Source organism: Ovis canadensis, chromosome 13 (genome assembly GCF_042477335.2).
Source record: "Ovis canadensis isolate MfBH-ARS-UI-01 breed Bighorn chromosome 13, ARS-UI_OviCan_v2, whole genome shotgun sequence".
NCBI classification, from domain to species: domain Eukaryota; kingdom Metazoa; phylum Chordata; class Mammalia; order Artiodactyla; family Bovidae; genus Ovis; species Ovis canadensis.
In genome coordinates this window covers 85,077,949-85,103,370 of record NC_091257.1, presented here as the reverse complement: position 1 = coordinate 85,103,370, position 25,422 = coordinate 85,077,949, and the positions used below count along the sequence as shown (strand labels likewise).

Sequence of the window (25,422 nt, the reverse complement as noted above, 5' to 3'; positions counted from 1 at the left end):
CTTATTCTTTATTTTGTACAAAATGCTCCCAAGTACAATAATGCTCTTACTTTTAGTTCTCCTGAATTCTTTCAGCTTTAGAATGGTGAAAAAGTAGCTGTCAAGATTGCAACTGATTCTTCAGGAGTTTACATATCTGAAATCACAGGCCCATGGTTTTGATACTACCAGCAAAATATATGAGCTTACTATTTTACATATAAGTACTGAAGTTTCAGCTTTTGTTTGTTTTGAACATTAAGAGGAATTAATGGTCATCTAAAGAAGTTCCTGCCTAAAAGTAAAAAATCTGAAACAATGACATCCATAGTATTAATGGTTAGATATACTTTCCCCCCAGAATAAGAAAAAAGGACAAATTTAAGCAAGCAATATGTTCAGTGCTTTCACGTACATTATTTCACTCAGTTCTCACAACACCCCTGTGAAGGAGTCTTTATTATTCCCTTACTGATTCAGAAACAGAGGAGCCAGTGGTTCAAAGTCTTATTCCAAGTTACAGTGTTAGAAAGAAGGGCAGCTGGGATTTAAACTCAGCATTTCCATCTCTAAGTTCAGAGCACTTTCCACTAGATCAGTATCATTACATTTCCATGAAGCTGACAGCCACCACTTAAGGGAAGCCTAGTGTTAAGAGACAAAGGCATGGGCATTCTAAGACAATGTATAAAGTTAAAAGATTTTTCTCTACTATCAAGTGAAAACTTTCTAGATAAGACCTAGGACACCGGAAATGATAAAACTCTGGGATAGCTACCTCTGATTGTCTTCCCATGAAACTAAAGGGCTGATTCAGGAATCTGAGTTTAGAAATGCTCTATAGTCCTTATTCCTTTATGTTCCACCTCCTTGCCTCCACTGCCCCTACTTGCTTTGCTCTCTTTCTCAATGAAAGCAATTCTTAGAACATGATTCTATTATACTAGAAAACTGGCTTTCTGGTCTCCTGGCAATCACAGCATGGGCACCATGAGTATACGCACAGGCCTCCAGTTTTCAGCTTTGCTATTCATTATCACGCCACACAGAGATCAGGGAAAAGAAGCCGAAAGATGACATGGCAGTGGCACGGACACTCAGGCCAACCCCAGGAAAGTGAAAGAAGTCAGTACTTCCTCTGCCTGGTAACCAGAGGGAAATCTATCCAGGAAATTCAAAGTTTCTGCTAGTGTAGTAATCCCTTTGTAGGTACAATTAATCACAAAGCCCCAAAGAGATGAAACTACCAACTTGACTTTTCAAAGGCATCTCACTCTCCTCTATTCCCAATTGTTTAGATAGAAGAAAAGTTTGTATTTTTATACTGAGTTCAGAAGATTCAGAGTTAAGGAACATCTTGTGGTAACAAGGCATTCCATTGGGGACTGTTAGAAATGTGGTTTATGAAGCTGTATTAAGTCTCTGAACACAATGCTAACATCTTGTCTACTTGTCATGTGCTGTTCCTGTCCCTGCCTCCAGAAACAGAACAGAGTACTGGGAGTCCTACCCTCTCGTCCATAACCTGACACAGACCAGAGGGCTGCCAAAGACCAAACCCCAGTGTCAGTCTTTCCTAGGCATCTACCGGAAGTGAGTAGCAGATGCTTTTGGAGATCAAAGTCTTGTGACACAGAAGCATGTTGAAGGCCATGCCATGCAAGTCAGAAGCAGGATTTGGCCAGTGGTAGAAATGCAGCCAATCTGGGATCAGTAAGGCTGACTCATCATCATTCAGGATTTCCTAACATGTACCTCTTTTTCCAAAAGACTTAAAACTGGCTTGACTTTCACAGCAGCTTAAAGGGCATTACCTTTCCACTGATGATAGTGAGATGATGGAAATTCTGACCACTGCAGAAGAGAAGTTCATACATTGACTATCTGTTTTAAGAGATATTACCCATGTCTATGTACTGATCCCGCTACTTTTCCATACACAATACACACAGTATGTAAAAGTCACAAAATGGGTTGTAGATATAACTGAGGACTAGAATACTGGCCAGTTTGGGGCAGCAGTACAGGTGACTCCAATACTGAAGAAATTTCAGTGTGGCTAAATAAGAAAAATAAACTAGAAAAGCTTAATAATGATCATAATAAGGAAACCCAGAGATGTGAAGAACAAATACACTTTAAGAATGAGTTTGGTCTGGGGTACGGTGAACACTAAAATAAAGACAGTAGCTGCCATTCCTAGAATATCTGAAATGGTCACTTTCAGATAAAATATAAATTTCATCATCAGGAACTCATCCAATTATTGGGTATACACTGAAGCTGACTCCTTGGCTCAGGGCTCATATCTTTTTGGAGATAAAATCTACCAAACATCAGAGTCTGGACAAGCAAAAGTTAATGCCAAAGAGAATAAATGGGAAGATTCAGCACAGCAAAAGCAAAAAATTCAGGAAGAGAGACAGAAGTTAAATTATTTGTCCAACTGGCAACTAGTGGGGCCAGAGTTTGAACCCAGGCCATCTGAAGCCCATGAATCTAACCACTCCACTATACTGCCCTTCTGGCTGCTTCCAAAAGAGATTCAGCTGTATTTCACTGTATCCATCACACCTCTTGTGTGACTCTTGGTGGACCTGTGCAGACAAAACAGAGTTGACCCAGGCTTCCCTAGGCATTTACGAAGAAGGATGAGAGAGACGGTAGAAGCAGAGGGGTGGCAGCAGGAAGCCCAAGACAGAAAAATATTCTTCTTCTGCCTCGAGAAGGCATTTGCTGCCTCTTTAGGAAAAAACCCTGGTCTGATCCTCTGGGAAGCTAGGATGTTGGCTATGGGAAACCATTTAAATCTGCGAAAGAAAACTAAAACAGTGATCTGTCCTCGATCACTAATAAAAATATTTAGCAGACACTTAAAACAGTACAAAGTCCCAGGCACTCTTCTAAGCAATTTAATCCCCATAACAAAACTCTGAGATAAGTATCTTCATCTTACACATATGGAAACTCAGACATGGGAAGGTTAAGTAACTCACCCAAGAAAATACATCTAATGAGCAGTAACTAGGATTTAAACTCAGGAAGTTATGTTTTTGACCACTCTGGTGCCTTACTCCCCAAATAAGGCAAAAAGGAAACACTGCTGGGAAGAGTAGGGGGAGCCTCTTTATCTTCTAAGAATAGGACCTAGCCACTAAAGGCTAAGAGAACAAACTCATTCCAGCAACCTGCCCACTTCCTCAAGGCAACAGCCCCCCACAAGCTGCAGTCAATAGGGTCATAGGGGATTCCTCTGGGAGAGCCTAGAAAGATTCTAAGCTGTGAAAGGAAGAGATCCATGGCCCTTCAAAGGAAAGCAGGTAATTAAAGCTTAAGTAATATTTGTTAAATCAAAAATTTTACTTTAGGTGAATTCTAAAGTTGCCTCTGAAAAAAAAACACAGAAACTAGTTTCTGAAAGGCTTTAAGAAGTGAAGATTTCTTTATTTACTTTTTTGGGGGCATATGGGATCTTAGTACCCTACCAGGGATCAAACCCAGGTCCCCTGCATTGGAAGCACAGACTTGTAATCACTGGACCACCAAGGAAATTCTCAGATTTCTTAATGCTCATCCACCATTATAGGTTACTAAACAAAATCCCAATAATTATTAAAACTTGGGAGTTGAGTGGAATCTTACAGAACTCCCATTTCTCCTCTCAGTTTTTTCTCTCTATTAACAAGGTAAATAGTCACCCAGTTACTCAAGCTAGGAATCCTTTTTTCTTAGACACCCTCCCTCATGTCTCTTGTGGCTAAGTCCTATTTCTCATTCTCAACTATTTTCAGTGGCTTTTTTATTGCTCCCTTCAGAATCAAATCTCAGCTTCTTGAAATAGTATCTAATAGTTCTGCATCAAGCAACTTTTTGGAGGCCCCATTTTCAAATCCATTCTATTAACCCAGGCAACCACCTAACTGGATTTTCCCCAGAGCAAAGTACATGATAGCCCTTCCATATTTTGTTTATCTTTTCTCACTGACTGGAAAGTCACTCTTTCTAGCCATCACCTTCCCTTGTCAAGATCTTAACCATCTTTCCATGACTAGTTCAAATACCCTTTCCACCATGAAATGGCTAAAAAAAAAAAAAAAAAAAAAAAGACTACAGGTCATTATAATAGGGCTAGGCATCATTGAAAACTAGGGCACTGAATTTGCTATTATCAATAAGTAACTATTAAATTAGATTCAACTACCAGAATCAACAGCTTCAATTTATTAGAATGGCAATTCTATCAGGCTTTGTGGTACTCATCATAATCTCAATTACTGAGTATGTTAGTTTCCAAACAGCTTTTATATGTATACTTACATTGAATTCTCCCCTACACACTTGAAAGCTTGACCAGGCTAGTGTTGCTATTAACATTCAACTAAAGTGGAAAAAGACTCAGAAGTTAAGCGCCTTGGATAAGGACACACAGCTAGTAAGCGATAGGACCGGGCCCCTGCACTTCTACTTCAGTGTGCTTTTCACTACATCACATGGACTCCCATGTGAATGGCGGTGATACTCAAGTCTCATTTCTTAACTATCCAACCTCTTCCACTTCCCTATGTTAACTTGTCCATTTCCCCGAGACAGGCTGCTATGAGAACATGTAGATAAACAGAGGGCTTCAGCAATAGCTCCCCGCAACCCCCACCAAGAAAAGCAGTAAACACATCTTTTTAAATGCGATTACTTTCAGAAAAATTTCCCTAATCTGAGAACCAGCTGCTTAATTCCAGTGCATTTTCCTAAAAATCTATGTTCTTTCAACTTTAATTCAGGTAGGATTTGGAACTGAAGGGAAGGCAGAAACCAAAAGCATCCTTATTCTCACACTGACTGTATACATTAGTACTACCAACAGGGCTGAAAAAGCACTTCCCTTACTATATTTCACAGCATTGCTTTTCTATCTTCCCTGGATTTCCACAAATTTTTCACTCCACTCTGAGGGTCAGGTTTAAAAATGACAAGAGATGCATACAGTCAAAAGTTGGCAGGAGAAATTTTATGTTTCACATGTGATAGTCCTTTATTTTCTAAAATAAGCCCCCCCACAACTGCTTTTAATGATGTTGTATATATGACAGGTCTAGTATTAAAGATAATTTATGCTAAGAATGCAACCTTTCAAGAGAAGTATCTGGGTGAAATCCTACAAGCTCAGTGATTCTTTAGGATCTAGTCAGAGCATTCCTTTTGTTTCTTTAGAGAGGATTTATATATTGCTTTAAGGCAATGGCACTCCTCTTCAGTACTTTTGCCTGGAAAATCCCATGGACAGAGGAGCCTGGTAGGCTGCAGTCCATGGGGTCGTGAAGAGTTGGACACGACTGAGCGACTTCACTTCACTTTAAAGGACTGGAAGTGCTAAATATCAATGCTAACAGAAAAAAGCAGTATCAGAGACAAATAATAGGAGAAATTATTTTTATTTGATGTTGGTATAAATTTCCTATAGGCCAGATAGTCAGAGATGGGGTTTTCACAGGATCAGAATTTAATAATGTTAATACTTCTAGTGCCAAAACGTTTAGGGATCTGGGACCAAAAAGAAAAAAGCAGCATCTGAAATGATCTGGCGTTGTAAAACCTAAGTTGCCTACCATATGCATGAGAAAGAGGTGCTGGTATTTAAACACAGACAGTTTAGCTACACAACTAATGTTCCTTAAGGAGAGAGATTTGCTTTACTTACATCAGGTCCTTTAAAGTCACACTACGACTCAGAAGCCCTGGTCTCTCAGCCTCACTGTGACCACACTGCTGTGTGACCTGAGGTCCATCACCTCACACTCATATCCACACACAGAAGACATGAGACAGAATGACCTTTAACACCCCACTTCCCCTATGGAGCACCTTGGATGAGAATAATAAAAGAAGAAAGTACATGAATAAGATGGGATCTCCTGAGAGATAGGTCTAAATCCCATCTGTCTCAGAAAGGCTTGTTTCCAATTCTCTGACACTCCAAGAATGCAGTACAATATTACTATGCAGGAGAAAGAGGCCTCCTGGACTTGGGTCCTAAGTGTAACCTAATGAAAAATCACTGATGCTAGGATCTAGCAGAGAAGGAAGGAATACAGAAACACGTTACTGTAGAACTTGTTTCTTCATAATAGATGGCCACAAAAGTAGGCAGGGTTGATGAGCAAAGTTTTAAAATAGAGCATTTTGCAACAGAACATGCTAAATCTTAATTATTCTGGGCTTCAGAGGTGATTAAACAATCCTCAAGGATCCCTTAATGTGCTGAAGAAGAAAAAGAAACCCAAAACTACCAGAAAGATCAGAAATCATTTAAAAAGGAACACGGTGTACAGGATTTTACTGGACCATAACCAATACACTTGCTTTGTTGCAAAGTGGCAGTGTGTCAACAGAGGTCAAAACAGGAAGTACTTAAAAGTCTGCTTACAACACATCATCTGGTTAAACTGTCTTAAATTTACTCACATGTGAATTAGAGATCCAGGGCTAGATTTAGTCATGTGTAAACAAAACCTAGGGGCAGGTCCTTTCAATGCCCTTTGGCAAACAAGCTATTATTTTTCAAGTATTCTGACTAGAAAATAAAGAAAATATTAAAAAGCACAAAACTGCACAGAATAAACTCGTGAATTTGCCTATCCTATAATCTTGGAAAAGTATGCTTTTAAGGAAGAAAAGAAAGTCAGCTGAGGAAGGTTAAGTAAACTAGTCAACATCACGAGGCACTTAGGTGGAGAGACCAGAACCAGGAGACTTTCTTCTAGATAGACATAAGAAAGCCACTGTGGACTTCAAGAAAAAATGATGTCAGAATTACATCCTTGGGTTTCCCTGGTGTCTCAGTGGTACAGAATCTGCCTGCCAAAGCAGGAGACATGGGTTCAATCCCTGATCCGGGAAGATCCCACATGCCACAGAGCAACTAAGCCTGTGCGTCCCTCAACTACAGAAGCCCGCTCACCCTAAAGCCTGCGCTCAACAACAAGAGAAGCCACTGCAATGAGGAGCCTGCGTACCACAAACAGAGAAAAGCCCACGCAAGTCCCAGCACCACCATAATTAAAAACTTTTAAAAATAAGATGAATAAAGCTTTAAAAAAAAATTACATCCTAAAATTTTAAAAAAGATTTTGGTAAAACAGGGCCACTTCTACCTAATTATTTTCTTCCATCACAAATGGCAAATTATGGTTGGTGAAGTAAGATGTGTCAGAGAACAAGACTTCCATTTTTAAAAGCTTATGGTTTAAATATTAACTTCTATCTTTTTAAAGTCTTTTTTTGGACAGATTTCAGGTAACATGAAAATTAATTTTTCTTCATCTGATCCATGTGTAAGCATTTTCCTCAGATGATGAAGTTCTTCATAGTCAAGACTATCTCATATATTTTTGGCCCCTCACATTAACTAGCACATCAAAAATATGGGAAGAAAGATAAAAATTCTTGTTTGACGTGATCAGCAATTCTACTCCTAAGTATATACCCAAAAGAATTGAAAGCACGGACTCAAGCAGACACTTGTACACCCAGGTGCATAGTAGCATTATACACAATAGCCAAAAGGTGGAAACAATCCAAGTATCCATCAACAGATCAAAGAATTTTTTTAAATGTGGTAGGCATGCAATGAAATATTATTCAACTATAAATAAGAATGGAATTCTGATATTCAATAAAATGGATGAACCTTGAAAACATTATGCCAAGAAAAATAAGCCAGACATAAAAAGGACAAGTACTTTATGACTCCACTTACCTGAGGTAACTAGAATGGGAAAATTCAGAGACCGAAAATAGATGCTGCTAAAGGGTAGGAGGAAGGGGCAATAAGGAGCAATTATTTAAGAAGTCAGAGATTATCTGGAATGATGAAGTTCTAAAGATGGATACTAGGGATGGTTGCACAATATAGTGAATGTCACTTCCCCCAAATGACAAACTTTATGTTATACATATTTCAGACAGAAACACACAAAAAACGGTGTTTGAAATGTGGGATGGCCAAAGGGAACTCTGCTACAGAATAATGAGAATATGAAAAGGAGAGAGACGATGGTAACTGGTGTAACCATAGGTCAACCACTCACTGATTCAATACATATGTATTACTAAGAATCACCTGTCTGTCAGGTACTATACTAAGCCTGAGGACATACATGAATGCAACAGAAGCCAATGTTCTTCCCAGGGACCATCAAGAGTCCAATAAATAGGTCACACAGAAAAGTAGAGAAACAATTACACTACCACCACAACTTGGTAATGGCTGTGAGAGGGATATACTTAAGGTGCCAGATAAGACATAAAAATGGTACTTTAATATGGGGGTTGGAGGCGGGGGGACAGGCAGAAAAAGATACCTGAAAGAAGAACTCTAAGCTGCAACTAAAAGAATGTTATTAGGAGAGCAACAGTCTTTCAGAACCAGTAACAGCATATTTGAAAACCTAGACATACTCAGAAGACACTGTTTGAGGACCAGAAAAGCAGTTAAGGGAGACTGGAAATGGAAGGTGAGAGAAGGGTGAATCACAAGAGATGCAGCAGAGAAAGGCAACCAGACTTAGAGAATCATTCTGCGAACTGGAATGAGAAGATGAAAAAGGTAGCCAGCAAGTGGGAAGCCAGGGGAAGCTGGTTTCAAGAAGGCCTCAGCCCAGAATATGGTGTATCTTGGTGAATGTTCCACGTGTATTTTACTGCTGAGTGTAATATTCTATAAATATCAACTAGATCAGGTTCGTTGATAATATTTAAAGTCTTCCATATCCATAATGATTTTCCCATCAATTGAGAAAGAGGTAGTAAAATCTAACTATAAATATTATTTCTCTTTGCAATTCTAACAGTTTTCACTTCATCTATTTTGAGACTCTGTTATAACTGATTATATTAACATTTAAAACTGTTCATACTCTTTGCTAACCCATGGACTTTAGTCCGCCAGGCTCCTCTGTTAATGGAATTTTCCAGACAATAATACTGGAGTGGATTGCCATTTCCTACTCCAAAAGATCTTCCTGACTGAAGGATTGAACCTGCCTCTCTTGCATTGGCAGGCTGATTCTTTACCACTGAGCCACCAGGGAAGCTTTATAACTGGTATGTCCTCTTGATTAATTAGTCCCCTTTTTTATCATTATGAAATGAACTTCTTTATTCTCGGCAATAATTGCTGCTGTCAAATCGACATAGATATTAATATCAGGAAGATGACTACAAACTGGAGAAAAGATGCATGTGAACTGGATTCAACTATTAGTACCTAAGACTCAATTTACTGGCTAACGGAAACTAGATGATCAAGTGACAAGGAATGAGCAAATTGTGGGGAAAGACCACAGGAGTGGTAGATGATTCCTGAAGAAACAGCCTCACTGCAGAAAATGAATCTGGTTATTTTAATGATTCATAAAGACTTCTTCCCTTAAAATTTTCATTTAAAAAATTTTAATGATTATAAAGACAAAGAATTCACTTTATTGTGCCTTTTCCATAAGCCTCATTTTTAATAATTTTTAAAAATAAAAGTAGCATATATACAAAATGCAGAGTTCAAAGAGTTATCACAAAATAAAGCTACAATGTGATTACTATGAAAGTCAAGAAAAATACCACTGACGCCACACCAGAAGTTCCCTCACACCATTCTACAACTGCTGCCTTTCCTTCCTCACCAAAGATGACCATGACCCTGGATTCTAAAGGTCTTGGTTAATTTTTGTTTCTGAATTTCAAACAAATTGAAGCATATATTATGTATTTTTTTGACTAGTTTCCTTCAATCAACACAGGTTTGTGGAAGTCACCTATGTTTATTACTTTCATATTTATTTATATATAGTATCCTAATATACCACACTTTATCCATTTCACTACTAACAGGCATTTGGGAGATTTTCACTTTGGGGTTATTAAAAATAATGCAGCTCTAAATAACTTTTTATCTGCCCTTTGGTACCCATATACACACATTTCTGTTGCAAATATACTCGGGAATGGAATTCTTAGGTTACAGGGTATACATATGGTAATTTTAGAAGACACAGCTAAGTAGTTTCCCCGAAATGATTCAACCATTTATAGTCCCACTAGAAACAGGATTACTCCACATCATTTGAAGGTCTTGGTTTTAGCATTATTTTAATAATTAGTTATTATTACAATGTGTAGAATATTAAATTGCATTTTCCTAATTTTTTTTAAATTTTGATATGTCGGTATATTTTATTCTATCTTAAATTCTTAAACTGGTCTTGTGTTTGTACAACAGCACATACTCTTGTGAACCTATTTATATTTTGAAATTTTACTAGAAATGCTATCAGTTAATATTTGGGTTGATACAGCATAAAAATATGGAATGCTTCACAAATGTGTGTGTCACCCTTGTACAGGGGCCATGCTAATTTCCTCTGCATCGTTCCAGTTTTAGTGTATGTGCTGCCAAAGCGAGCACTCCCTGATGAACACTGTTGAGCACCTAGTGTTTTCACTGGTCATTTGGATATCTTCTTTTGTGAAGAGCTTGCTCCATCCTCTCATGAATTTTTCTGCTGGATTATCTGTCTCATTTTTATTTACTTGTAGATTTTTGTATACACTGGATAAAAACTTTTGACCATATATTTATGTTAAAAATATCTTGTCTATAGACAATAAGCCACCCTAATGAAGTAGTTCTAAGAGACTCTAGGTTGAAGGCACTTGCGCTTTAAGTTCCCTCCCACAAAATTTAGGTCATTATGGGAATATCATACGGCTTTCCCCCAACAACTGCTTTTAACTCAAAATGGAAGTTTAAGTCGTCATTTTCAATAAGTAGTCCTATACCCAAAGATACCATGTCTTTGGGCTTAACCACCTGCCACCTACACCAAAAAAAGGAGGCAAAATGAACAAGAAAACATCTTTCTGATCCCTCTTGGATCCCTGAGGGCAACATCTCTGAGTTTCATTTACACTGGTGGTCACTGGCTTTTGTGAGAACTGAACCCCTCTGGTAAACTGATGAAAGCTAGGAATGCTCACTTCAGGAATATCTCACATACCCAACCTTTTGTATATGATTTCAGGGACTAATAGACCATGGTAGGCTAATAATTTTTAAACTTAAACCCTTTAAAGTACAGAAAGAAGAAAAATATCAATCAAATTAAGGCCCACTCCAAGTAAGCCAAGCCCACTTGCATGATGAGGGACCCGAACAAGGAGGGGCCTGATGGTCCAGCCCTTACCTGTTGCTGTGCTTGGACTTCTCTCGGTCCTTCTCCTTGTCCTTCTTGTGCTCTCTGTGCCGGTGTTCTCGATCTTTATGCTTATCTTTGTGTTTATGAGAATCTGCAACCATAAGAGACGGGTCAGTTAAGAGGAGTCGTGAGCTATCTCCAGCCCATCTACCTTGATGAGCTGGTCAAGAAGCACAATGACAGGACTTAAACGGCATGGTAGCTATCTATAATAGCTTATTCCACTGGAGAAAAAGACTTCACAAACCAGCCCAGACAAGGTATCCCATCACCCTACGTCTAAAACCAAGGTATGTTACAAATAAGCAAGAAGCGAAGGGGAAGCCAATTCTACTGTAAAAGAAGGTAACAGTTTGGCGTTCTTCTCCCTAGACCTGGTACCAGGAAGACTAGGCCATAAACGATTCAAAGGATAAATCTTGAACACCACATCTCAAGATCAGATGGTTATCTATGTAACTTGTGGAAATCCAAACCTTAAGAGACACGAGTTTTTAAATCAACTTTAATGAAGTATAATTTCTACACAGTAAGATACATTTCAAAGATACAGAGTAGTAAGTCCAGCAGACATATGCACAGACATAACCCCTACCACAATCAAAATTTAGAATTTTTCCATCATCCCTGGAAGTCTCCCTTGTGCCTATTTCCTAGTCAATCCCCATTTTTACCTCCAGCCTGAAGCAACCACTGATCCGCTAGCGCAATGGATTAGACTTGTCTAAATTTCTAGTTTCACATAAATGGAACTACAGGATATTCTCTTTTGAGTCTGATTTCTTTCACTCCACATATTTTTGTCATTCAACCATGTTGTTGGATATATCAGTAGTTGATTAGATTTTACTGGAACGGTAATCCATTGTTGGGATACACTGCAATTTATTTATCCATTCATCTGCTGATGGACATTTGAGCTATTTTCAGGCACTGGCTTTTTTATGAATAAATCTGCTATGAGCTTTCATATACAAGTCTTTGTGTAGACATGTTTTAATTTCTCTTGGGTATATACTTAATGATGAAGTTACAGGGTCACCTGTAAATGTATGTTTTACTTTACAGGAAACTGCCAAACTGTACTGCAAAGTGATTATACCATTATACAGTCCCATCAACAATAGATTAGAGTTCCAACTGCTACAAATTCTCACCAATATCTAATAAAATCAGTCTAATTTTAGCTATTCTAGCAGGTATGTAGTGGTATCTCACTGGTTTTAATCCAGTTTACTGATTAAAATGATGGGCATCTTCTCATATGCAGATTGGCCACTCATATCTTCTGTGGTAAAGTATCTCTTTAAGTCTTTCCTCCACTTAAAAAAACTTGTTTACCTTATTACTGCATTCTTTATTTGAATCTCTGGTGGCTTAGCGGTAAAGAATCCCCCTGCAATGCAGGAGATGAGGGTTCAATCCCTGGGTCAGGAAAATCCCCTGGAGAAGCAAATGGCAATCCACTCCAATATTCTTGCCTGGGAAGTACCATGGACAGAAGAGCCTGGTGGGCTACAGTCCGTGGGGTTGCGAAAGAGTTGGACACAACTTATCAACTACACCATCACCACAAGTTCTTTATAAATCATGCATTGCAATTTTTTGGTTAGACATGAGTATTGTGAATATTCTTTCTTCTAGGAGTTTTATACAGAGGTAAGAGGCAGGGAACATTTTTAAAATCTATAATGATGTACAGCACCATTTTTTGTTGTTGTTGTTTTAAAAGACTGCCTTTTCCCCATTGAACTGCCTTGGGCCTCTTAACTGGAAATGAAGTGACCACAAAATTGTAGATCTGTTACTAGACCCCAACACAGAGCGTATTAACTCCTAAAGCTTCAGAGGAGAGCTTTTTTTCAATAGTAATTTTGAGATCAGGTAATATAAGTACTTTAACTTTGTACCTTTACAAAATTGTTTTGGCCATTCTATCTTCTGTATTTCCATACAAATTTTAGATTTAGTTGGTTGATTTCCTAAAGAAAAAAAAAAAGCCAGCTAGGAGTTTGTGTTCACAGGACAATTTGCAGAGATGTGTCATCAAAATATTGTGTCCTTTGATCCATGAACATGGTATCTCTTTCTACTTTTTTAGGTTACTCTCAAATTTTAGTGTATCAGAATTAACCCAAAGGCATATTAAAAATGCAGCTCACTGGAGTCAGGCCACCTTAACGTTGACTGTGAATCAACTGGAAGTTTATGTATTCAATGCATGTGGTGGTTTTAAAATATGTCCAACAGATTCTTTGATACTCTTCCTTTCAAGTTATGGCCTAATTTCCTTCTCCTTAAGTATGGGCTAGACGTAGTGACTCACCCCTAAAAACAGGACAAAGTGGAAATGTCAGTGGGCAGGCCATCAAAGGCATTAGATCTTTCTCCTTGCCCTGGGCAAAGACAGTTGCCACACTGTTAGGACACTCAAGCAGCCCCATGGAGAGGCCTATCTGGTGAGGAAGTGAAACTTCCTGCTAATAGTTATGTGTGTGAATGAACCACCTTGGAAGTGGATCCTCTAGTCTTAGTTAAGCCTTCAGATGACTGCCAACTCAGACTCTGAGCCACAACCACCCAGCTAAGCTCTTCCTGGATTCCTGGTTCACATGAACTGTATGAGAAAACAAATGTTTGTTATTTACGGTGCCAAATTTTGAGATAACATGTTTAATAACACCAGACAACTAACAATAATATACAGACAACGTGTGTGTTCCACACTACTTCTTGCTCACTGCAAAAATAAATCACATTTGGCATAATCCATTAAGTATCTATTCTGTGCCAAGCCCTAGAGAAACAGAATTTGCATGACCATTCCCCTAGCTATAAGAAACTCTCATCTCACCGAGATGGGAAAATAAAAGCATGTGGTATCAGAACCCAATCTTTCACATAGCATAGAGAACCCATCAACTTCTGAAAATCTCAAGTCCAAAATTTTAAAATGCTGTCAATCTAATACAAAGCTGTTAGCCCCTGTTTACCTGATAATAATTAATACCCTGATTTCTTCTGCCCCCAACAAGTACTTACAGTTAAAATCATAATAACTGGCAAACCATGCCACTAGCACTACAACCAGAATGAAGCCTGTGTTGTTTGACTTTGTTTACAGGCCAGATTTAACAAACAAACAACAGAGCAGGAGCATCTGCTATTATGGCCCAAGGCTACGGCAGTAACGTAATTAAAAAAAATATTCTGTGTATACAAACACATAAACATGTCTGAAAAAGACTAGAAGACAGACACCAAATGTTAAAAGTAGTCTGGGTGGTAAATTTATGAGTAACTTGAGTTGTTGCGTGTATACTTTGCCTTTTTTTCCCCCAATTTTTTCCCCAAGATGAGTCACTTTCATAATAAAAAATAGAAGTTAAAAAAATTACCAGGCTATAAAACTTTATGTTGACAAATACTGGTATACACTAGGAAAAAGTAGTATTATTAACTCACTAAAAAGCTTTAAAGAAAAAGAAAACTAAGTAAAAGATATATTGAAAATAATTCCAGGTAGGTTTTAGATAACCAGTCTGCCAAAAACATTATTGTTTTAAGTGTGCAAAACTTCAAAGTTGATTTTTAAAGCCAAATCCCCAATTCTTTCAAAGCTATTGCTAATCTAAAAACATAAAACCAAAATGTCTGGTAAGGAACTTAAAAGCTGTAGCTGAAAATTCCACCAGTGCAAATAAGACCTAGGTCAAAGATCTGAACCCCAAGTGTCCCTATTAAAAGTTATCACATGTCTACTACATGTTCAAATTGTGCTATGTGTGCTGAGACGGGTACAAAACCAACATATGTCAATGACTTTAAATATCCTAATAGCTGTAGTATAGTTCTACAGGGAAGGCTGGACCTTCTGAGGAGAAATGACAGGGGGGCAGAATGGAATTAGTTGATCTCCTGAACAACAAAAATGTGTAAACAAGCAAAATAACCAACAGAAAGGGAAACCATCGGAGTAGATCTGCACTAGGTAAACAGATGGATAGCTTTTATAGATGCATACGGACATACTTCCAGGTGAATGATGTCTGCAATTAGCTTTAAAATATTGTCAGCACCCCCTCCCCGCAAAATGGGGGGATATGGGGATAGATAAAACAAGACTGGCATGAGGTTGATATTAATAGTTATTGAAGAGGCAGATAAGACACATGGGAGTTCGCTGTTATTACTCTATTTACATAGGCTTGAAACTTCAGAATAAAAAGTTAAACACCTATTTTTAAGCTTTGTCCCTTCCAATCCCCTATTTTTTTCTTATTATATAAGGGTACAGCAAGGAGAAGACTAGCCTAGTCCAACAGAGGATTTGTGTTAAGGAGCAGTAAGAGATAAAGCTTGATAAAATTAACCTAAGAGTCAGGGTGTCCTATTCTCAGGATGACAAGGAGCCACTTCAAGCAGAAAAGGAACAAAATGAAAGCCATACTTAAGGAAGATTAATTGAAGGGCAGTGTGGGTAGAAGGTAAAAGTAAGAGCAAAATAACTAGCTAGTGTTTTTGAAGCAATCTAGAAAAAAGTGATAGCAAAGAGACTAAGAAAAAAACGTAAAAACATGTTGAAAAAAATGGAAGTAGAATCCAGTTCTAGGAACTCATGGGATGTGTGATCAATAAATGCAGAAGAGTCAAAGAAGATTCAAAGACTCTAGGTCAAGGCGGCTAGAACAAGGTGCCTTAGAAGAAGACACAGGAAATCTGTGCAGGACAAAAATGAGGAAAACAAAAAGACTGAAGAAATGATGAAACTAACTCAAGTCCTGTTGTATTTAAGGTAACAGTGGGACATTTAAAAATGGTGGACAGAAGAGAAGTCAGTAAGTAGAAACTGAAGCCAATAAGAGCACAATGATGTATGTGCCCCATGGCGAAAATGTTTGCAGACAGCATACTAATGGATTTGAAGATTACTTTTAGTACATACTCTTTCCCTTAACTGGAGTTCATCTAAGAATAGATATTATTAAAAATGTTTTGTAGAAAGGATCTTGCCACTTAATGCACCTGTTAAATGCAACAAGAATTGTGTTGATTTTGACTAACAGATTAGAAATGAAAGGCACAAGCCATTGCATATTCAGTTCAGTTCAGTTCAGTCACTCAGTCGTGTCTGACTCTTTGCAACCCCATGAATCGCAGCATGCCAGGCATCCCTGTTCATCACCATCTCCCGGAGTTCACTCAGGCTCACGTCCATCGAGTCCGTGATGCCATCCAGCCATCTCATCATTGCATATTAAACCATTAGAAAACCTCATTCACCTTCCTGATAACAAATGTTTCAAATCCTAGAATTCAAATATATAAATAAGATGAAGACACAGGAGGAAGACCACTGAAATCCTTGAAAAGACAGAAGACATTAACAACTAATTCCTTTCACTCTAACTTAAGGATAGATATGTAAATGAATAAAGCTAGAGAACAGGAATTAACATCTTTTGTTACAGTTATCTAAGGTGTTCCTAAGGTCAACAATGTTCTGTGGTAAGTGAAGTGAAGTGGCTCAGTTGTGTCCGACTCTTTGCGACCCCATGGACGGTAGCCTACCAGGCTCCTCCCTCCATGGGATTCTCCAGGAAGAGGACTGGAGTGGGTTGCCATTTCCTTCTCCAGGGGATCTAAAGAGACTTCCAAATGACAAAAGAGGTTAAGTATCTGTGTCTTCCCCAGTTGCAAGAATAGTTGTTAGATATCACTACAAACTTCCAGATGTGTAAGATGGATTCAGAAAAGGCAGAGGAACCAGAGATCAAATTCCCAACATCCGCTGGATCATTGAAAAAGCAAGAATGTTCCAGAAAAACATCTACTTCCGCTTTATTGACTATGCCAAAGCCTCTGACTGTGTGGATCACAATGAACTGTGGAAAATTCTTAAAGAGATGGGAATACCAGACCCCCTGACCTGCCTCCTGAGAAATCTGTATGCAGGTCAGGAAGCAACAGATAGAACTGGACATGGAACAACAGACTGCTTCCAAATCAGGAAAGGAGTATGTCAAGGCAGTATATTGTCACCCTGCTTATTTAACTTACATGCAGAGTACATCATGCAAAATACTGGGCTGGATGAAGCACAAATGGAATCAAGATTGCTGGGAGAAATATCAATAACCTCAGATATGCAGATGACACCACCCTTATGGCAGACAGTGAAGAAGAACTAAAGAGCCTCTTGATGAAAGTGAAAGAGGAGAGTGAAACAGTTGGTTTAAAACTCAATATTCAGAAAACTAAGATCATGGCATCTGGTCCCATCACTTCATGGGAAATAGATGGGGAAACAATGGAAACAGTGATAGACTGTTTTTTGGGGGGGCTCCAAAATCACTTGCAGATGGTGACTGCAGCCGTGAAATTAAAAGACACTTATTCCTTGGAAGAAAAGTCATGACCAACCTAGAGAGCATATTAGAAAGCAGAGTTTGCCAACAAAGGTCCGTCTAGTCAAAGCTATGGTTCTCCCAGTAGTCATGTATGATGTGAGAGTTGGACTATAAAGAAAGCTGAGCACCAAAGAATTGATGCTTTTGAACTATGGTGTTGGAGGAGACTGTTGAGAGTCCCCTGGACATCAAGGAGAGCCAACCAATTCATCCTAAAGGAAATCAGCCCTGAATATTCACTGGAAGGACTTATGCTGAAGCTGAAACTCCAATACTTTGGCTACCTGATGTGAAGAACTGACTCACTGGAAAAGACCCTGATGTTGGGAAAGACTGAAGGCAGGAGAAGGGGATGACAGAGGATGAGACGGTTGGATGGCATCACCAACTCAATGGACATGAGTTTTAGTAGTCTCCAGGAGTTGGTGATGGACAGGGAAGCCTGGCGTGCTGCAGTCCATGGGGTTGCAAAGAGTCAGACACGACTGAGTGACTGAATTGAACTGAACTGATCACTACAAAATGACTTGATGGATAATGTGCAAAATCAAACAGCAAAAAACCAACAACCTTGTACTACTAGATTTAGAATTAGACTCAGCATTAATTCAGTTTACAACCATTTTAAATGTGTTCTTAAATCCAAAGCATCCTCCTCTAGACTCATCAAGACACTCTGCCCTCAAGGGGTTTACAATCCAAGAAGATAATCCAGATAGGAACCCAACACAGCCAACAGTAAACAAGAGAAAAGGGGCACTACTACCTGCTAGAGTACTCAAACTGTCTCATTCGATTTTCTTACTACTCTTATAATAAGAAAATATTCCCATTTCACACAAGACCAATAGTATCTCTTTCTAAGGGTACATTCTGCACAAGGTAGTATGTTTATGTATTATCTCCAGTTTTCACAACTCTGAGCAGTACTGATTTTACCAAATCTAATACACATTTTTGCTTAACATCTCTGAAAAAGTGCATATAGTTCATATAACCCCCCCAGAGGGGGAATCTGGTAATATTCAGCAGAACTAAATTATTAATACATACTAACTTTTGACCCTGGGCTTCCCAGGTGGTAAAGTGGTAAAGAACCTGCCTCCCAGTGCAGGAGACATAAAAGATGTGGGTTCAATCCCTGGGTGAGAAAGATCCTCTGGAGGAGGATGGCAACCCACTCCATCCAGTATTCTTGCCTGGAGAATGCCATGGACAGAGGAGCCTGGAGGGCTACAGTCCTGTATAGGATCACAAAGAGTCAGACATGCCTGAAGTGACTTAGCATGCACACATACATCTTTTGACCCAGCAAACCATATCTAGGAATGTAGCCTGAAGATACAATTTGAAGGTAGAAAATTTATGCTGGTCTATGTATACATGAAGGCAGAGCAAATTAGGTCAGTAGAGAAGAAATTTTTAATTTTAGACTTGCTGGAATGGATTAAAATTCCTTTCCTTCCTCCCCAAATCTCAAATGTCAAACGACCTTGAAGCAACAGTGTTTATACTGCATCATGATGTTCCTACATTTAAAAAGGTAATAGACATTTTCCTAAATGTCTGTACATGAGACATGTGCCATTACCTCTGGCTCTTACACGATGGCAGAATTTTCAAGTTTTCTGCCCTGCTGTTATTTCTCAGAAAGAGTAGTGGCAGTACGATTATGGGTATTTTGAAAAATAGTATTAAGAGTAAAAATAATGAATCTGGGTTACCTGCCTCCTTTGTTTCCAAGTGAAAAGTTATATACTGAGGAGAAACAATTCCACTAAAGAACAGAAATAAAAAGCTTAGGATCCAAGAGGGCAGAGAAGTATTTAACATAGACTTTCTGGAGGAGGAAGGACTTCCCAGGTTGCTCAGTGTTAAAGACCTGCCTGCTGAAGCAGGAGGTGCGGGTTCAACCCCTGGGTCAGGAAGATCCCCTGGGGAAGGAAATGGCAACCCACTCTAGCATTCTTGCCTAGAAAATTCCACAGACAAAGGAGCCTGGTGGGTACAGTCCATGGGGTGGCAATGAGTTGAACACAACTAAGCAACTAAGCACACACAGAGGAGGCAGTGTTTGAGCTAAGTCTTACTAAAGGCTAAGAGGGAGTTAGCATGGTTGAGGACAGACAAAGGGCATTCTTGGCAGATGAGCCATGAAAGCAGACAACCTATTATTGTCATTATTGTTGTTGTTGAAAAACTGATCTCATGTTTGAGCAAAACTAAGTGAGATATACTTCCTGCCAGCTAGGAAACGCTAGAGTTGATTCTTATCCGTATATATAAGAATTAAAATCCCAGAGGTATATTTAATTTGTCTAAAGCCATGTGTCCCAAAAGCAGTTTCTTAAAAAAGATACAGAAACACTCCTACTGCTTGTAGCTTTACAGTCCTAATCCTCTGCTTACAAAATACCTAAGAATAAGAAACTTCAGTATCAAACAAATCCAGCAAAATTTGATACAACTGTTTTAAAGTACCTGAAAGGTGGCCTAATCCTAGGGTAACAGTGAAACTGCAGGTTTGGAAACCAGGTACAGAACCAGCCCCAAGTAGCTAGAACAGCATCCAATGAGGTGTAAGATGAAGAGTTCACGCCTCACAAGGAAACCAGACACATATACAAATTACATGAAAAAGGAAGCCAAGCCAATAAAACACCTTGTTAAATATGTTCAAGAATGGGAATTCCCCAGCAGTCCAGTGGTTAGGACTTCACACTTCCCCTGCCAAGGACCTGAGTTTGATCCCTGGTCAGGAAACTAAGACCTCACAAGTCACTCAGCACGGCCAAAAGAAAAAGTTCAAGAACGATGCTGTTAAAACAAAAGCTCACGGTTAAACCCTAATGACAATCAGAGACATCACAGACAAGCACAGCATGTTGGAAGCAATCCCTGAAGGAAGCAGACTGTTTCAGCAGAGTGGAGAAGATCTGATTCAAATCCTTGTTCTACTGGTGACTGTATAACCTTGGGGGAAAGTCACTTAACTACGGGGTCTGTAAGAATACAGCATAAGTCAATGAGTAAGAGCTTCAAATATGTTCATTGACTTGAGACCTGTGATCTTGGTAAATTTACCTCTTTTATAGATGAAGAAACTGAGATGTAGAAAATTTAAGTGACCTTAAATAATTTTATTTCAAATTAAATCAAATTCTTTATATATGGTTGTGACTTCCCTGGATGTCCAATGGTTAAGAACCTGTGCTTTCACTGCAGGGGTGCAGGTTCAATCCCTGGTCAGGGAACTAAGATTTCACATGCTGCATATAAATTAATTAATTAATTTAAAAAATTCTTTGTGTGTGGTTGTAACAGAATTCTTGGCTAATCTCTACAAAATTCCAAGCACACTGACAACTGTCAACAAGGTACAATTATTACTGAATCTTCTGCATGATTAATTTATATGAAACTGAAAAAAGCCTACCCAATCAGTCCAAACAACTTAAGGTTCAGGTTTTATACATGCATTTAAGGCAGCAATCCAGGCCCATTCACTTTGTCTGACCAGCCAATGATGACTAAAAGGCTATCTGCATCCAGGAAAGAGAAGGACTTAAGAAACACCAGTTAACACCCCCAGGTAGAAATATCTGCATGAGTTTAGCAGCAATCAGCAGGCAGCTAACAGTGTTGCCAAGTTTTTCCACCCAGGTTCTCTAATGCAACTACAATCCAACCCAAGCACTAACATTTACACTTTGTTAAGAGAGAAAAAATGCTAAGAAATTGGCAACATTTCTGACCCTTTTAGCAACTATTCCATGATCATGGGCTTCCCTGGTGGCTTAGATGGTAAACAATCTGCCTGCAATACAGGACACCAGGGTTCAATCCCTGGGCTGGGAAGATTCCTTGGAGAAGGGAATAGCTACTCACTCCAGTATTCTTGTCTGGGGAATTCCACGGACAGAGGAGCCTGGCGGGCTACAGTCCATGGGGTTGCAAAGAGTCAGACTAACTAACACAGTGATTTTAAGGATTTCACTTCTCCACCATTCTTCTAAATGATTAGGGTAATCAGATCAGGGCAGGAGAGAGACTCCTTTGCTTCCTTATAACAAAAGCAGAGGTTTCTCTGGTACAGAGAAGGATTCACTGCCATGTTTTGAGGCAGACCTCTTTACATGGACTTTTGACAAAGGCTTTGAGACTGAAAGCAGTAACTGTATAATATGATGGGTTCTTCCTTCAAATATAGTCGTGTGTGTGGAGAGGACGGAAGGGGGGAATGCTTATTCAACCAAAAGATGTCTTCCCCAAAGAAGCCCTGAAACAACAGTCAACCTTTGCTCAACTCTAACACAAAAATATAGTCAATGCATTAAGAAAATAGACAGTGGAACGATTTGGGTGAAAATACTTGGTGAAAAAATTAATTTTCTAAAGGAGATATTTATCATATGCTCATTTATTAAGCCACTTCTATTGGGATAAGTCTTTGCACCCTCTTCCTCCTTGACCTTCAAATCCATGGATACCACATTCTCAGAAGCTGGAGTTCAAACAAAATCTCTATTCTACACACACTCTACATCTAGTACATTCTAACATTTTAAGACTGTTTTTGCTTAGGACAGATAACAAGCTGGTTTCAATGATAAAGACTGACATCCGGAGTGTGGTCAGTATCAGGGGTGTGTGAGAATCTCCTCAGCAACTTAATGCAAAACTAAAAGGAGTCAGGAAGGCTGAAAGTCTGTCACTGAAGAGGGGATGGGTTGAGGGGTAAAAGAATTCTACCCTTCCCTCTCCCCAACACAGCTGTCTAAATTCAGACTTGACCAATGTTGATGCAGCTTCAGTCCAGGAAACCTAGTCTGTGATCCACCTTAATGGGTGGCTGATTTCAATTTGTAGTCCATGGAGGAGTCTTTATTACTGTTTTTTGAAAACTTTTAATTTTATATTGGATGTAGCTGATTAACGATGTTGTGATAATTTCAAGTGGACAGCAAAGGGACTCAGCCATACAAATACATGTACCTTATCAATATTTTATACTGACTCTCACTGAGAACATTTCCAAAACTCCAGTGCAGAGTTAATAGCCTTTCAAAGTATGTAGGACGGAGGCTGATCTGGCTAAACATTCAAAGAGCTCCAGATTTAAGAGAAAAATGTCAGGAGGATTCAGCTCTAAAGAAAATCCTTCAAAACTCAAGAATGAGAGAAGGGACTAGTAACATTTTCAACTTTTAAAGTTTCTAAATTATCAGTTGTTCTCCCCAGATGTATGCTGTATATAACAAGACCTTCTGTCATGAACAGACTTGTTCATTATTGAAACTAATGGGGTTTCATTAGGGACCTCGTACTCTTAAGCTAATAACACAAATAAAAAAACACCAGCTGAGAAGAAAGCAGATGGAAAAAGTTTTTCTTCTTCTCTCCTTTACGAAACTGGAGTTTACAATATTCATCCATTCAAATATTTACTGAGCACCAACTCTGTGTCAGGCGTTGTTTTAGGTGTGGCAGTACAGCAGGGAACAGTGCCAAGCCTCTGGTCTCCCCTGAAGCTCCATTAAAAAGCATCATAACCACCCCAACCCTTCCCAACAGCAGCAGTAGCTGTTAAGTAACTCTGAAAACGGGAAGTTGGAGGGGGGAGGTCTCCACAGTTGCCCAAGTTTTCCTTGGATACACCCCCATGATGTTCCACCATCAGACTTTAATTCTGCAACTGGAAAAGACCTTCATAAGAAGTTACGGAGGGACCTGCCCCAGTGGTCCAGGCTCCCAATTCAGGGGGCCTAAGTTTGATTCCTGGTTAGGAACTAGATGTCACATGCTGCAACTAAAAAGGTTCTGCATGCCACAACTAAGACCTGAGGCAAACTGCTGTTGTCATCCAACTCTGCGAACCCACGGACTGCACCACACCAGGCTTCCCTGTCCTTCACTTATCTCCCGGAGTTAGCTCAAACTTATGTCCATTGAGTTGGTGATGCCACCCATCCAACAAATTATAAAAAACAAAAAAGTTATGGATGCCAAGTCAAAGAAAGGGTCAGACAATCAGATGAAGTTGCCAAGTATTTTGCAAAGTGCTTAAGTTCTTGTCCTCAATATTCAATACTTCACAAAAGTCCATCACCAGAAACTTGGTAGTCCACTGCATTAAAAGACTGAGTCTTTTAATTATAGCATTTCCCGTTTGTTTTTATCAGTTCTGCAACATAATTTCAAATTTTAAAAATGGAGCATTTTCTCAAATGTCTACATAATCTAGAAGAAATGCCAGAAACTAACTTAAAAACACTTAAGTGAACCTATCTTGGTTCTGGAACATCAGCAACCCTTAAGATTAGTGTTCAGCTGTTGTTTCATGTCCTTGCCACGGAAGACACAACATGAAGCAGCCAACAGGTTTGCTTTAGGCTTCAATCTCATACAAAAAAAAGGGTTAAGGTCACAGGATGTTTTTCCTTCCAGTCTACTTCCGCATTTAAAGTGGACTCCTTTTATGCTTTTACAACACTACAATTACCTTAATCTGTCTTTTCAGCCCCTTCCTGTCTCTGTACCCTATTTTAACTTGTTTTACAACCTCCTCTCCCATCCTACTCCTATTATGCTCCTTCAAGTTCATCTTCCTTTCTTCCTCTGGCTCCCACTCCCAGGGACCAATAATTACGTTAAAACATGAGTACCATCTTTCTAGATTCCATATGCACACATTAATATACAGTACCTATCTTTTTCTTTCTGACTTACTTCACTCTGTATATCAGGCTCCAGGTTCATCCACCTCATTAAGACTGACTCAAATGTGTTTTTTTTTAATAGCTGAGTAATACTCCACTGTATATACGTACCACAATTTCTGTAGCTGATCATCTATCGATGAACATGGTTCCTCCATGTCCCAGCTACCGTGAAAAAGTGCTGCAAGGTGAACACTGGGGTACATGTGTCTCTCGATTATGGTTTTCTCATGGTGTATGCCCAGCACTGGGACTGTTGGGTCACACAGTCATTCTAGCTTTTTAAGCAATCTCCACACTGCTCTCCATAGTGGCAGGGCAGCAACAGAGATGCAGACAGAGAACAGACTTGCGGACACGGCGGGGGAAGGAGCGGGTGGGACGAACAGAGAGAACAGCGTGGAAACATAACACTACCATATGAGAGACAGGAAGTGGGAATTTGCTGTGTTATGCGGGGAGCTCAACCCAGTGCTCTATGACAACCTAGAAGGGTGGGAGTAGGGAGGGAGCTGGAAGGCGGGTTCAGGAGGGAGGGGACACGTGTATACCTGAGGCCGATTCATGTTGATATATGGCAGAAACCAACACACTACTGTAAAGGAATTATCTTCCAATAAAAAAAAAAAAAACATGCAATGTCATGACGGGGTCCTAGGTAACACTTATTTCTCTGCTCTGGTCTCAAAGTTTCTAATCTGTAAAATAACTTCTACTGATCTCTTACACTTCCAGTCCTAATAATTTTATGACCCTTAAAATTTGTTTTGGTTTAAAGAGATTAGGATATTAAAATATATATATATAAATGCTTGAGAGCAGTAGTTCTCAAACTTTCCTGTTTATGAGACCTGGGAATAAGATCATCCTCAGATACGTCTATTTTAACATAAGGTCTCTAGGTAACTATAATCTAGAAACATATTTTGAAAAACCCTGCGCTATTGTTTCTTGGTCCTTTGAACAATGATTCATACCAAATACCAGCCACCTACAATAATGGACAGGCTACTGATTTTCAGTTTCTATTTTAATTAGATCTCTCTGTTCCTTTAAAGGGCAGGCACA

At 39.1% G+C, this 25,422-nt stretch overlaps 1 protein-coding gene and 1 non-coding gene across 3 annotated transcripts in view; both read right to left on the bottom strand.

Moving 5' to 3' along the window:
- Window positions 1–25,422, bottom strand: part of TOP1 (DNA topoisomerase I) — an 88,049-nt gene that overhangs the window by 44,814 nt on the left and 17,813 nt on the right. For both annotated transcript variants that reach the window (XM_069548571.1, XM_069548572.1), the window contains exon 3: window positions 11,214–11,316. In XM_069548571.1, coding sequence (XP_069404672.1) covers window positions 11,214–11,316 — 103 coding nt within the window. The remainder of the gene's footprint in view (window positions 1–11,213; window positions 11,317–25,422) is intronic.
- Window positions 10,329–10,435, bottom strand: LOC138417962 (U6 spliceosomal RNA). Its single transcript, XR_011248373.1, has one exon. It is a non-coding gene; the product is annotated as a U6 spliceosomal RNA (small nuclear RNA).